The sequence below is a fragment of the Lottia gigantea genome, assembly GCF_000327385.1.
Source record: "Lottia gigantea unplaced genomic scaffold LOTGIsca_127, whole genome shotgun sequence".
NCBI lineage: Eukaryota > Metazoa > Mollusca > Gastropoda > Lottiidae > Lottia > Lottia gigantea.
Window position 1 is genome coordinate 471238 of NW_008707370.1, and position 15105 is coordinate 486342.

General features: G+C 36.8%; 3 protein-coding genes across 3 annotated transcripts; 1 reads left to right on the forward strand and 2 right to left on the reverse strand.

Annotated features, from left to right (window-relative positions):
- Positions 1-372: 372 nt before the first annotated feature.
- On the forward strand, positions 373-2778 carry LOTGIDRAFT_172134 (hypothetical protein; the record flags this gene model as incomplete). The annotated part of the gene is made up of 5 exons (XM_009048714.1): positions 373-384; positions 926-1332; positions 1684-1779; positions 1979-2104; positions 2541-2778. 5 exons carry the CDS (start codon positions 373-375, stop codon positions 2776-2778), a joined length of 879 nt encoding a protein of 292 aa, XP_009046962.1.
- A 532-nt stretch (positions 2779-3310) lies between these two features.
- Positions 3311-5347, reverse strand: LOTGIDRAFT_238004 (hypothetical protein; the record flags this gene model as incomplete). The annotated part of the gene is made up of 4 exons (XM_009048715.1): positions 3311-3768; positions 4230-4358; positions 4694-4801; positions 5086-5347. Coding segments are annotated over 4 exons (782 nt in total), but the record flags the coding sequence as incomplete, so codon positions are not given.
- A 1264-nt stretch (positions 5348-6611) lies between these two features.
- Positions 6612-11307, reverse strand: LOTGIDRAFT_238005 (hypothetical protein; the record flags this gene model as incomplete). The annotated part of the gene is made up of 5 exons (XM_009048716.1): positions 6612-7216; positions 7893-8003; positions 8529-8618; positions 8880-9994; positions 11302-11307. 5 exons carry the CDS (start codon positions 11305-11307, stop codon positions 7030-7032), a joined length of 1509 nt encoding a protein of 502 aa, XP_009046964.1. The 3' UTR covers positions 6612-7029.
- Positions 11308-15105: the final 3798 nt, after the last annotated feature.

The following is a 15105-nucleotide window of genomic DNA, read 5'->3' on the forward strand; positions in this document are numbered from 1 at the left end:
TGGCATGTTGACGCTATACTATAGGTCAATTATCTATTAAGATTTTGAGAGATTTTATGCACAGTTAAATTATAGCCAGCTTTCCGGTGATTTAAATGCAAATTGAAGAAATGGATTTAGTTTCAACGTGGAAAATCAAATATTTAACAATTACCCGGATTATCCTAATATGTTTTCATATACATTAAGTTATTTTTTATCTACAAGTAATTTGCTTCGCGGATTAGTTTCCAATTTAAACCCAAATATTTATTAGTTAAATGAATTAGTGAAATCGAGTTCAAACTAAAAATATGGCAAACAATAGCCAAAATTTTGTATATAAGCGAATTCAATTTCATTTGATTTGGTATAGCAACTAGGATAGGCACTATGACACGAAAGGTAAGAAGTTTAAGTTTCTCCAACATCATGCTTTTTTAGAAGTCGTATCTTAGTGACAATGAGTTATAATTGCGATTATTTCACGGACATGAGATACCGGACAATTCTAAAACCCGTTGAAAATCGGTCCGTGGCAACTGTTGACTCAAATTATCTCGTATCAGTTAACACCGTTTTACATTTTCAAAGCAAAACATGGGCGAATAACGACAACTGACTGCAAATGGTGGCCACTCCGATAGTTCAATCCTCGGTGCTCTCCGGTCGACTTAATCCAGTGATTAATCAGGTTCTTCCAGATGCCGGCCGGTGCAAAGATTCTGGTAGTCTGATGGTCGAACTGAGAGACTTGAGTTTGAACGTTTAATAGTCGTGAAGAATATCAACAGTTTGTGAATCTTTGTCTTTTTCACTCAATCAATTTACTAACACGAAAACTCAAACTTGCAGAAACCCATGCTTGACATTTTCTATAACCTGAATAGTAATCTTTTAACTTGAAGATTAAAACAGTTTTGTATTGTACTATTTCTTATTTCAGGTTTTAAAGATTTCGTTGGCAGTACTCTTGCTACTAGGAACAAAGGCATTAGACATAACCACATCACTCAAAGATGTCAAGCCACTGGCAGTTGGGTCTGGAACCAGCCCTCCTAAGAACTCAGCTAGCGTTACTTTACCAAAACCAACCGAATCTAGTCAATCAACAGAAGATTCAGCAACGACCAACGATCGTTCTAGTTTACAACAACCGAACGAAGCTGGTGTCGATGTTACCCAGCCCCCAGAACGTTCAGCATTTTACGGTTTAAGCAACAGTTGGTTCAATGATTTCAGCAGTAACTTTGCCGATTTAAGTACCAACTTTCATTCCACTGTCAACTGTTCTGAACCTAACAATCCGTCGTTATTATTTAACATTGGAACTGATGGTACTGGATATCCAGTGTAAGTATACTTAGTAATTGATTTTGTTATGAACCGTTAGCGATAGCGATATATTGTAAAGAAAGAAATAACAACATTTACAAGGATAACAACTGTGGTTCACGAGGATCCTTTATACCAGCTGGTCCTTGGCTCAACCTCTTGGTATTGATCACTCCCCGATTTTCCGCATCCATTTTCATGAACATCCAATCATAAGTTTTCATTCAATTTTCTCTGGTGTAAAATATAAAGTATGGTGGGACAAATGGAAAAAGTAAAAAAAAGTACTTAAAGTAAAAGTACTATTATCCTACATGAACATGGCAGCTTTAAGGTATTTTATTAACACTTTGCAATTTTATTTTTTAGTGTAGCAATTACTAATGAGCTCAATCAACGGCCCGCGTTTGGTCAGTTTTTAGTTCAAGAAGTTCCTGGACCCATTGTTGTTCCCCCAGATCCAGTGTAAGTAAATATTAATATTAAAGCTTCCATGTACTATTCGGCGACTTATTGAAACAAAATATTAGGGTTCAATAAATTATATCTAAATAAATTTGCGCAATTTTGGGTGAAAAATATTTTATTACTTCTTCTACTCATTTTTTGGGGGTTTGGATATGCATAAAGAATTTGGACTGACTTAATTGTTTTTTTACTGCAGATTCGACACAGCCAATCGAACATGTCCCGGAGTTGCACAGAATGTGTTTTCCTTCAACTCAGCATTACGTGGACCATGTTGGGTTCTCCAGGGCTTCCAAGATCCTCTGTTTACAGTTACTTGTCAGTGAGTATAAATTTACTATAATAACACCCACAGAAATACATTTATTCGGTAGGGCTATTGTATAGATACCGGTCATGGGTTAGAATGGAGATGCTGAAGAGACATGATAGTTTTTGAAATTACTATCTTCTCAATCATCCCCCTTTGTACGCATTCTATAGGGTTTGTACAAATTTTGATACAGGATGTTCATAATTGCCGAAGCATCAAGTCTTAGTATTCTTCAATAACGTCAATGGTATAAATCAGATAAGCAATAAACATGCTCGTATTCTAGTTCAGTTAAGACTTCATATGTAAAATCATCTGAACACAAAGCTTGGAAGTAGTGTTTCAAATTCCGCTATGGGACATGAACGAATAAGTAAAAGAAACTAACCTACCGAACAGTCGAATTGCTTATCGAATATAGAAAAACTCATGATCTCCATTTCAGATTGGGAGATTGTATTGGTTGCAGTAATAGCTACTCTACGTCCACCACAACTCACGTAGGTTCAACTGTGACCTTCAAATATAAATGTATACCACAATATAAATCGATCTCGGTATGGGCATATTGTCCTTTAGTTGGTTTCCCAGCTATCATTCGGGAACAAGTCATTGTGCCCTCATTCTGTTCCTGTGTCCAAACCCCATGTACCAAGACCACTGTCAGCTATGGCGGGTGGTGATGTGGTTTCCCAATCCAGGTTTCATTTTTCCTTTTTATTTATTTTCAATCTGAGTAAAACACAACTCTAGATATTTCTATTTCGTTTCGATGTTTTGCCTTTCGGTGACCAATTTCAAGTTTCAAGATCTGGGCAAATTAAAGCACTGAATATTTTTCAAATTTTGTTGCGCCAATTCCTTTCTAAAAGAAATATCTAGAGCTGAATTTACGAGTTTTGAATCTCATTCCGCATTAGTTTAGGTGTTAGCTTTGTATAGTCATTGATCGTGTTTTATAATAAATCTTTGTATATGAATGCTGTTTCATTTATTGGGCATAGCAAACAATTGTATCGAGAAATGGTTGTATTTCATACTGGCAATGCAAATGGTTTTTGTTGGTTTCTGTATGGCATCTACCAATCTATTCATTACCTTAGATCCCCCTGAACGGTTTAGCACTTGTCTTCCCCTAGCTGTATGCGAACCTGTCAAGGGCGTTCCACATTTTCCGCAACCCAAACTTTGCTCAAATACTGAAATCAATTAACTATGGCTTACATAATGTTTTATTAGAGTTTTGCAAATGATACAATTGAGATAGTATTAAAGTGTACATAAGAAAGTAACAGGACCGCAATATAAAATGTTTTAGCCATGAAGGCCTTTAACCATAAACAACGCAAATAGCTCAATGATGAACTATTTAAAAATGGTTGATGTTTTTCTATTGACATCGGATCTTCTTACAACTACAAGCCGAAGGCAGAATAATCTGCTCCCGAACAATCTTCAAAGGATCAGCTATCAGTGGACAATATGCCCAGATGGTGCGGACCTCAAATCTTGGTACGCAGATATTCTTGTATGATGTTGATTGGGTCTGATAAAATCCTGAATCTGCTTTGGGAAAGTTTGGGAAGTTGAACGACGCCCAGAAGTTCTGTTCCCATGAGGTGAAGCTGTTCAGTTGACTTTTCTGACTATCACATCCTTTACAAACGGGGTTCCTGTAAGATCAGAATTTCGAAATAAGAACTGCTCACGAAACCTTATCTATCTACAGTGTACTACTGTGTATCTTTCATGCATTGAGACCACATAAAATTGTCGGATTATGAAGAGTCTCAGTACCAAAAGTTCAGGTTCACCTCTGTGACTATTTATAGCTCAGTGACACCGACAAGAATGTGGGATCTCAGTTACGGACTGTCACAAACCAGCAGGGGTCTTTTTTCTGTATATAGCAATCCTCTAATCCGTTTGAGATGTGATGTGTCTTCAGCAGCTCATTGGCTAAAGCAAAACTTAATGTGAATATGGATGTTTCGTTTTCTGTCTCTTCGGACGGTGACTTCAAATTCAATCCATGATCTGACGGTATTATTTTAATCGTATAAAATCGTTCTTCATCTTAATGCATTCCAGTGTTCGTCTCCAAATAAAGTGGAAATAAAGCAGGCATACTTACACACAGTTTACAGCAAAGACAGCATCCTGGAATCCTTGCAGTACCCAACAGACACCACGATTCTGAGCGGAAGTAAATGTCCAGACGTTGCTGGTTTTTGTAGCACACTTGGTTTCAGCTGTGTCAAATCTGAAATAGGCAGAATAGTCAAATGAAGCTTTAAGTTAATCTATTTTATATAAGGTAATACAGTCCCCAATGTATATAACAATGTACGTTTTCGGATAAATCATAAGAGTTGTTTAACGAGTTAATTTTCGATTGGGACTTATGACCTTTTTCCATACGAATGGCTCTGCTCTTACGTATACCTATAAAGCTGTAAAATAATTAGCTTCTCCAACCATAAGAAGTTTCGTTATTGTCCAATACATTTCATTATCAAGCAAACAGTTCCCGTTTTTGAGACCAGGGTACGATTGACCCCCGGAAATGGAGGACTATGACCTACAGTTAGTACTCACGGTTCATCAACAGGTATTTCCAGATTCAATCCAGATTGAGCGGGAATCTCAGAAGCCAGAACAGTGGCCAACTGTGATCTGGTCGCCAGTTCATTGGCGATCAATGTTCTGTAAAAATAACATATCATAATGTAAATAGGAATTTGACAAAGTATTCGACCTTGTCTATAATGAACTTTAAAGACACATTGTCAATGATGATTAGCAATGAAATACTGTGTGCAATTGTGTAATATTCTGTCAGTTATAACTGATTAATTTACTCTGCAACCATTTTGCAATGAAGACTGATAATACACTGCAGTGTGCAATTGTGAAAACGAAAGAAAGCAGGACAGCAATGCCTACGTACGCCTGTACAAAGGAGGAATGGTTGAAAGAAAGATACTTACAAGGGATAGTTGGCTTCTAGTTCTGGAGTAGAGGTCAATTCAAATACAGCTGATGGATCATTTGGGTTTGGACATGACGGTGTTTTGGTGCCAGTGTTGTAAAACGGATGGTTGTTGAAGACGGTGTTGATATGGCCGTGGAGGGTGGCGTGGTGGGACGATACTTGTTTCGCTGCATCATTGACAATATTTATGTACGAGTTGTTCTGTGCTGTAGTAAGAGCAACAACGACCACGGAATATAATACGATAAACAGCATCTGGAAAGCAAATGAATTGAGATACAATGGAGTTTTACGTTTTACTTTTCTGCATCTGATTTGACTAATGAAGACGAGCAACGCCTTGCAGTGTGCAGTAAGGAGAGTTGCGATACTGACGTCAAAATAAGCTCTTGTTTTGCAATTGCAGGAACAATGGATGTTGGACAACAGTATGCAAAGTGCAAAATATGCTAAAGGTGTCCTTGATATGCGTACCAAGGGGAATATTCTTAAGACAAAAATGCAACAAAGATTCCAAATAAAACCAAAATGGATGAAAAAACATACCTTAGTAGTCAGTATACAGCCAGTGCAATAAAACATCTGCCAAATATATTGCCTTTTATATAGTTTTTGCTTATGAGGGACTCATCACGCGTAAATAAGGGGCTTATTCAAGATTAGGAAAATATGTTTTTTAAACATGTTGACCGTTTTGATCTTCAATATTAAAAATCATCAGTATATGCAAATTTCACCTTTGTTATGAATTTTATGAGAAAACATCACGAGCAATCACTCAAGGATTACAAAAACACATATTTATGCAGTCGTTCATCTGTTGAAATCCCCTTGATGTCCTTTTTAAAGCCCCCATAAAAATACCCAATACGCGAGGGATTTGATTAGCATCATTGTGTAGGACTACCCATAGTCTAATAGGCTTGGCTTTGGGTAAACAACTGTTAGATGTGGTTTGATCTATTGAACTTTGACTGGTTTGGTCAAAATAGTTGAAATTTGCCAGTCGGTAACAGTCGGTTTTTCGGGGGTTGATTTGGGTGTTGAATATATTGTAAATAGCCTTTAGAACTAGAAGTACCAGAACCGCACGAAAATCCCTTAAAATATATTTCACTCTCAATTTCTATGTAGTTTCAAGAAAAGACCAGTCGTCATTTTTACTTTCTAACACAGATAATTCGGATACACGTGGATGTGAAAAATAGCACAGACGCTTGATGATTGGGGAAATCACCCCCTCCCTTCCCAAAAAATAAAAAATCCAAGGAGGTACTCCTCATATGCGTTGATAGCTGGGGAAATACAGGTAATTACCTGTATCAAAAAGGCACAAGGACCCACCCATTGTCTTTGATGGTTGCGAGACCATATAAGTCCTATATCTGAAGATTAAAGATATATTTCCTTACCCGACCCATCCCTCCTTTTCAAAAGGTAGCCTTTGCAAACCATGATATAAATAATCGAATTTCCTCATAAAAGGGACCTTGGTCTTGGACATGAATTACAAGCAGTGATATAATAATACAGTTTAATAGAACATAAGCGATATAGAGTTATATAATGGTTACACCAAACTTTCATCCAAATTCTCTCTTTGTTAAATTACTATAAGATTTACTACAAAAGTTTTCCAGAGATATTATGTTTGACATAGAATTCTGAATTTTCACAATAAATTGTTTAAATCAGATTTGAAAAGATTTTAAGTAGAAATAGCAAGAAAGGCTATTTCTATTTTTCAATTTTCTATAGAAATTGGAACTCAATATGTGCCACGAAAACAGAAAGTGTCCCTGAGCGAGCGGATGTTCCACTAATAATACAATAGCCATATCTAATAAGTCTGCCTTTGTGTGCAATGTAGAAAACTTTCGCAGCAAATTTTACGACAATCTAATTTCTATTAAGGAGACATACACCACCAAAAACTTTCTTAACATTGAACCATTCTACATCCACAAAAACTTGGAACTGGAACCAGTTCTCGATTAATTTTGTTGTTAGCATCTGGAGCGTTCACACAGTAAGCCATGACATTGATGTTCTGGTACTGAGGCACGCATAATCCTTGAATATTAGATTGGGCACCACTTGTATTACATTGGTTACAGTTGGCGGATCTGAAAAATAAAATAAAAAGATGCTTTTATCTTCAGATTGTGCTCATGACATTTACAGGCTTTTCTGCACAATGCAGGGTGCAATGAGGAAAATTTTGCCAGGACAGCGGCATCAGCCTACACCTTTTCGATGTCTAACTCTCAATGGATCTTTAACGTGCAAAGCCTGTAGCACACGGGGTCTCGGTTATTGTCCCACTCGATCGACTAGTCTTTTTCAATCTTACCTGCATCACTGACACGGGGAAATCGGGTTGGAAAATCCGAGATTGAAGCTTGGACCTAAAGGATAGGCAACAAGCGTCTAACTCACTGATCCGAGGAAAGAGGCACACCTACTAACTTTGTAACAATGAAGGGTTAAGCTAGTGAAGCAGGTCTAATCTATGCTTCGATAACACTCTATGTCACCATTACGCTTTTCAATTCGATACTTCGATTGGCAGGCCTGTAGGAACAGGCTCCCCGAAAAAATGGATTGCCACCCTGAAAAATTTCTGATAACCGACCGATTCCATTACTGCCAATACACACTATACACCTTTGTCCCTTCGGATATATTACGTATCTCTCCGAACAATCAAGTCTGGCTATGGGCTTTTTTCTTTAACTTACCACCACCCAACAAGTACAATTAGAAATGTCCTCAAATCATTGAAATGAATTTAACACTTACTGGCAATCGACCATGTCAACTGCTTCACCATCCAAGACGTAGCATGCACCATTATATCTTCTGAATTTTCTTAAAGAATTTTGACTGGACACACAGCTGGCTGTACCATCACTGAAATCATTAGGAACTTTTTTTTATTTAACCGGATCTATGTTCCTTTAGCAACGACTTTCTAGTACGACGTTTATCACATCCAACCGTGGCTTCTACAACTCCGTATTCTCTGCATTAAATGTGATAAACGTCGCAAAAAATGCTAAAGGAAAATGATCTTAATACGGCTTCTTGTATGACTAAAGTTCTTATATTTGTCAGATGTCGATATGTATATTTTTTGAACCAAATTGTCAAAACAGCGGTCTTTGCAAATTCTAATACATCATAAATTGCCAATGCCGTGGTTTCTTGTGTCACAAAAATACACGGATTGTTGCCGATTAGCCCTTTCTTGATTGATGAAACCCTGGAAATCTACAAATAGACCTTTACTGGTTACATCTTAAATATTGATCCACCGTTGTTGATTACGTTTTGGGTAATATTTGGAAGAACATCTCCTTTCCCAGGCACAGTAGTTCGTCGCTGGTAGTAGCTCTGGACCCATTGCAAAGGTGACAAGCAACGACGGATACTTACACAACATCAAGAGAAGGTTTCTGCTGCCCGTTATTTGCAACCATAGATCTTAACCCGGGTCTTCTAGCTAATTCAGCGTTAATATCTTCTCTGAAAATTAAACATAGTGAAACCCGTCAATTGACAATTTTTTTTTTAAATTTGATGAAAAAATAATAATCTTCAGTAACTTGGTAATACTTGGCTTTAAAAACCAAAACACGTAACTTGCTGACTCGTCTCCTATTTGTGAAATTAGTTACTGGACACCTCATGTGAAGAAATATCAGAAGGCGAAATTGACTATTCATTGAACAAATAGCTTGCACCCTCTATGAATAAAGGAGAAAGAAGAACATCTTCGAAGCTTACCGTGGGTAGTCAGATGCAGTTGAGCTCAAAACATACGGAGCAGCTGGGTTGTTGATTGTTGGACAGGACTGACTATTTAGCCCCTTTCTGTGTCCACTAGAACCACCAACACTACCAAAAGGATCCGAGAAGAATCCGGGAATATCATTGGCTCTGGAAAATTTGGATTGTCGTCCGTTAAATGATGGGAATCCATCATGAGTGAATTTCTTTGGTGGATCTGGATGATCAAATTGGATATCAGAAACAGTAACTGGTCCTCCAACAGGTCCATCTGGGTGAACAAATGGAGCAATGGTCGGTTTAAAGACAACTGGAGTTGGGATGTGTTTATGTAGATCCTCTACAGACGGAAGGTTAATATTTGAGTCATGATCAGCATGGGTCTTATCAAAGGAGTTTCCGTGAAATTCTTGTTCTGGAGCAAATTGATTGTTTGGCTGGTAAACACCATTTCGTTGTTTGAAGTGAATACCATTGTGGATATCATTGGTAACGTCATGCGAAATATGGTTATGCCTGCCACTCCCAACGTTTTGTTTATTGGTAGAGTCGGCTACGTTACCTTGATTGGCTGCAACACTTCCGGCTGCGGTAATTGTGTCGGTGACGAAACCACTTTCGTGATCAGGGTTGCAACCTGGAGGACGATTGGCGAGACCATTTTGTTGATCAGCTGTCACACTTCCTACTCCTCCTCCACTTCCAACTGTGGGAGCAGCTGCAGTTCCAGCTACCAAAACGGTGTCATTGATGAAACCATTGTTGTGATCAGCTCCACGGAAACCCCCTGGAATACCAGCGTCACCTTTAGATAAAAAGTTGTTGAGATGTTGATCATCGAAATTTTGTTCAGCATTGTTATTTAGATTTTTATTGGGGGCATTGAAGACGTGCTGATCCGGCGTTCCTTTGCTATCGTCGAAATTTCCAAACCCATGACTGAAGTCGGGGAAATTGTGCATATCATTGACATCAAAAGTTTTCCCTTCGCCAATGCCACCGTTGAAACCATTGTCGAACTTTGCTGGATCACTGAAATCGGAGAATCCGTTTATTTGTGGAGCAAACATGGCCGAGGCGAAGCTTACTACAGCTGCGAGACAAAGAAGGACCTAAAAAGAGAGAAAAATTCATTAGCCAATAGCTAACCCGGTTACATAATGAGTGCAGGAAAACAGATAAAAATTATGTTTTTGGTCCGGTTGAGGTCTTCTTATCTTCACTTGCGTAATACTTGCTACATATTGATGTAATCTGGTGAACTATGAAAACAATTATGTAACATATCTACAAAAATTGCATTTCTTCTCATGCACGTCCTAAACTAGGGCGTGTCGCAACTTTTGTTCGATTTCGCCATACTGTCAATTTTTTATTTTTATCGCAATGTATGTTGGCTTACACTGTACATTATTAATAAGAAACGTGGTTCGTTGTTCGCTTTGAAAATTTATCGAACCATGACAGTTAAATATTTCAAAATATCTTCCATTCTACAGCGACTGACCAGTCAATAGTGCGAATAGAGAAGGATACAGCTTCCTGATCGTATCAAAAAAAGCCTGCCTGGTGCCACACCCAATTTCATTATACATACTTCTACAGATTTATTTTAAGATGGTTTTCCTTATCGTTACGTGTCAAATGAATTATTTGATTAATTCGTATTTCTAATTAATTATCATGTATTCTTAATCATATCATTATGTTCTAAATGCATGTCCATGTATGTTTAGTCTGGTTAAACAAAAAATAGAGACTTTTTGACCTTTCTTGATCGGTCACTCACTGGAATTCTGTTGGTAATTCTCTTCTTATTAAGCTAATTATGAATTAATTATGGACATGTGAGACAAACTGGACTTTTTCCAAGTCATTAGAACACCTCTGCTTTCTATTCATATTAGTATTAACATTTTCATTTATGAAAATAAGGGAATCCCTCTTTAAACCTGCACTGTAGTACTGAAAGCGTACATACGAGTGTTGCTCTCCAATTTCTTACAATTGTCTGTAATCATACGAAACAAACTAATTTCGTCAAATTAATTGCTTAAACCTTTACCAACGTGTTACCAAACTCATTCTGAACAAGTTTGTTTTTATTTCCACCTTAATTGTAAATTAAATGAAATGAATGGAGTTTTACGTCCTACTTCACCTTAATTGTATGCAATTTGACCAAATAAGTATATCTAATTGAAAACGTCGATCTATCGTCCCTTTTAGTTTTGAAGCCTTCGACATTTTGGCAAATCAAGAATTCGCGTACTGATTTTACAATGAACACAATTAATTGTGTGCAAGAAAAAGTCACATGGGTTCACGTTGTATTTAAAGAAATACTTAGGATTCTCAAAGTTGTATCGTATTAAAATTTCTAGAGAATCTTCATTCAAAACTAAAAAAAAAAGCTTACCTTCATTTTGACAGAAATTGTTCCCTGGGTCACTAACTGTCAGAGATCCCAAAATGAATAAAAATCAGTGAAAATTGGGACTTATAAAGAATTCGGATGAAAACATTCAAAATGCCATATGTCCAATCCTCAGACAGGACCTGTCGAAATTTGATCACTCCTTTCAATTTTCTTCAATTTTTTCCCCATAAATTTGTCACTGCCTAGTTATTTTGGCCTGTCGCGAATTATTACCATGGTTTTTAAGACAGCTATAAATGTCCAAATCAACCGATTAAAACCAATTTTATTATTTCTAACTTTAAGATTAAAAAGCTATCAAAATACTGTCCAAAAGGGGTTTGAATTTGTATTAAAATTTGAGAAAGCGAAAGGTGTCAAATTTCGGTGCAGAGAGGTAAATAGGGAAAATTAAGAAGAGGGCAGTCGAGTTCGTAATTTATCAACTGCAGTTTACTTTAGATCCCTGGTTCCCAAATTGGGGTGTTTGCACCCCTTGGGGGTATGGGACTACGGTGTCAGAGGTGTGGCCAACTGGTGTAAGAAAACATTTATTTTTAGTTGAGAGACTACTTCACATCAACACATGCTTAAAATGTAGATGAAACAAATTTTTGGGGTGTGAAAGGTCCAGGTGATTGCTCCATGGGGTGTGAAGGCTGAGAAAGTTCGGGAACAACTGCTTTAGGTTGATACGCTTGATCTATTAAATAATTCCAGTGGTTTTTAACATTTCGATTTCATCATTGATAATTTTCAAACTGAATATCATATTGACTTGGCAGCAGAAGCGAGGGTGGGGATTGGTGATTCCGCCCTTGGGGTGAAAAAAGTCCACGAAATCTCTGCTTAGTACAGGTCAAATGTCCAGAAAAGTTTCAGCCAACGCAATTATCACAGTAATTACATTTTGTAAAACTGAAAACAATATAATAAAACAAATGCGGTGGTGCTATGGAGGGTATAATGTCGTGAATTGGAAATAGCACTTTGTCGTTGGGTTCTGTTGATAACAAGAAGTTCTTAAGTATGTCAGACTGGACTTACGATACAAAATAGAGTAACTTTGTGGTAGCTAACAGAAAATTTAGACGAAACAAAAAACATTACCAAGAGCTCAAAAATAGGCAGGGAGCAACAAAAAAAAAAACCCAAAAAAAACAAAACAAAAACAACGTGGAATTGTATCTTTGTAACGTACATACATGAAATAGATCTCCCGGTAACTGTAAACCCATAAAATAGTAGTAAATGCGATGAATGATGTGATTAGTAGGACCTTATTTCTTCTAATTATCAAGAGCACAAAAAGTTAAAGGGGAAACAGTCCGCATTTCCGGGGATCAATTTGGGTCTTTATTGTGCTTTAATAGTCTTAAGAAGTCCCAAAACGCACGAAAATCGCATAATCTCTTCAAATATACCTCAAACTAGAAATTTCACTGTCTATTCCTATACATATATATGTGTTTTCTATATATGGCATAGTCTCACTAAAATTCGAGTCGCATTTTTAACTTTCAAACGTGAATAATTACGGATACACATGGATTTGTGGGCTCAAACTTTGACGATGAGCTGTGTACACTATTACTGATTATGTAAGCTAAAGAATTCCTGTTTTTAAAACTAAGGTATGATTGGTCGAAGGGACAGTGAAGACTTATAAGAAAAGTGACAATGAGAATTCCCTATGGGCGTATATTGTATGCTAATGAAACTGTATCTGTAAACTTTATATGAAGAAGTTATCCTGATGAGTGCAAACCAATAAAACACTGTCGCGTAATGAGATCGAATGATGTGATACGGGCAATTTGCTTTGTATCGTTCACCAACTATTGTTTTCACCACGCCTACTTACCCCTCCCTGAGGCTATGATATGGGGGCTTCATTTTCACAAAAGTAGATAAGACGGGGTTTGTAGTATTTTGACCATAGTGGAGAAACAATGCGGTCATCTCGAACACATAATTTCACAGTATCGGACCTAAAGTTTCTAGGCTTGCAATAAGATTCATCCCAAAAGAAAAATGTGAGCCTAGTAAGACGCGGGTAGATACGTCCACTGGACATGCGGTTGGTAAAACGTAAGGTGGTCCGAAATTGAAAAAAAAACGAGATCCATAGGCTTTGCGTGGTTCTGACGCAGTGCGTAACTGTTTTCATTTTCTGCTTAAAAGTGTTGCGCAAGCTCGTTATGAAATAAAAACATGTCCTCAACATCTATATCACAAAGAGAGGACATTTTGGAGACAGGACTGGCAAATACAACCAAATTAACATCCCTGGTAAAAAGCAACAAATACACTAATATAACAATAAGTTTATTACAATGTAGATTATATGTTATACACAACAAAATTTTTACAATTACAATCAACAAATATAATATAACATTTAATCCTGTCCTTGGTAAAACTCAATTTGTTGTGGTAGCATTGTCGTCTTCAAGTTAAGAAAAATTCTGAATTCAGTGCTTCTGGGTCAGTGGCGGCGCTAGTAGTACAAAAAAGTTTGCACCCCTAATAGTACTGCCAATTTATTTTTTAAAAATATGATTTGTATACGTTTTTGCCCCAAAATATGTGTCAGAATGAACCAAATCAATTAATTTTTTCGAAAATTTTCTTGAGAGAAGATCTTGCAATTATGATGCCCCAACAGAGTTGCCGCGTTTTAAATAAGGACTCGACAGTTGCCCCATTGATTCAAACTTTCCATAAATTAGATTGGAGCAATATTTTACTCAGTAAGATTGGATCAAACTTTTCATAAATTTGATTGGAGCAATATTTTACTCAGTAAGATTGGATCAAACTTTTCATAAATTTGATTGGAGCAATATTTTACTCAGTAAGATAGGATCTAACTTTTCATAAATTTGATTGGAGCAATATTTTACTCAGTAAGATTGGATCAAACTTTTCATAAATTTGATTGGAGCAATCTTTTACTCAGTAAGATTGGATCAAACTTTTCATAAATTTGATTGGAGCAATATTTTACTCAGTAAGATTGGATCAAACTTTTCATAAATTTGATTGGAGCAATATTTTACTCAGTAAGATTGGATCAAAATTTCCATAAATTAGATTGGAGCAATCTTTTACTCAGTGAGACTGGATCAAAATTTCCATAAATTAGATTGGAGCAATCTTTTACTCAGTGAGACTGGATCAAAATTTCCATAAATTAGATTGGAGCAATCTTTTACTCAGTAAGATTGGATCAAAATTTCCATAAATTAGATTTGAGCAATCTTTTACTCAGTAAGATTGGGTCAAACTTTTCATAAATTAGATTGGAGCAATCTTTTACTCAATAAGACAAGATTTTTCTTTCCTTAAAAAGACTGGATCAATCTTTCCTAGATCTTTCAATCTTCTATGTTAGACTCTTCTAGATGTTTCTCCAGATTGAACTGTGGAGGATGGGGTGAGGAAGTCAGTCGAGATGTTTTGGGAGTGAACTGAAAGACTGACGGTGAGAGAGATGTCCTTGAACCTGGGAAAGGTGAGGCATAACGCGGCACTGAGGGGGTACTGAAACTATGACCAACCAATGGACTCATCATAGGAAACTCTCCTGACATTCTGCTTTCTCTTTTGATTCTCGATGGACTGGGCCAACTGTAAGTAGAAAATCAAGCAAATTTGAATAAATTTTGATAATGAGAAACAAAATGACTATTATGGTCTTAAATTCACTTTGTTGTAGCTCAAAAACTATTTACTTCTGCACCATTTTGATTCAACAATGGGTTACTGTAATTCGAAAAGATCAAATTGAGTCATTACTGT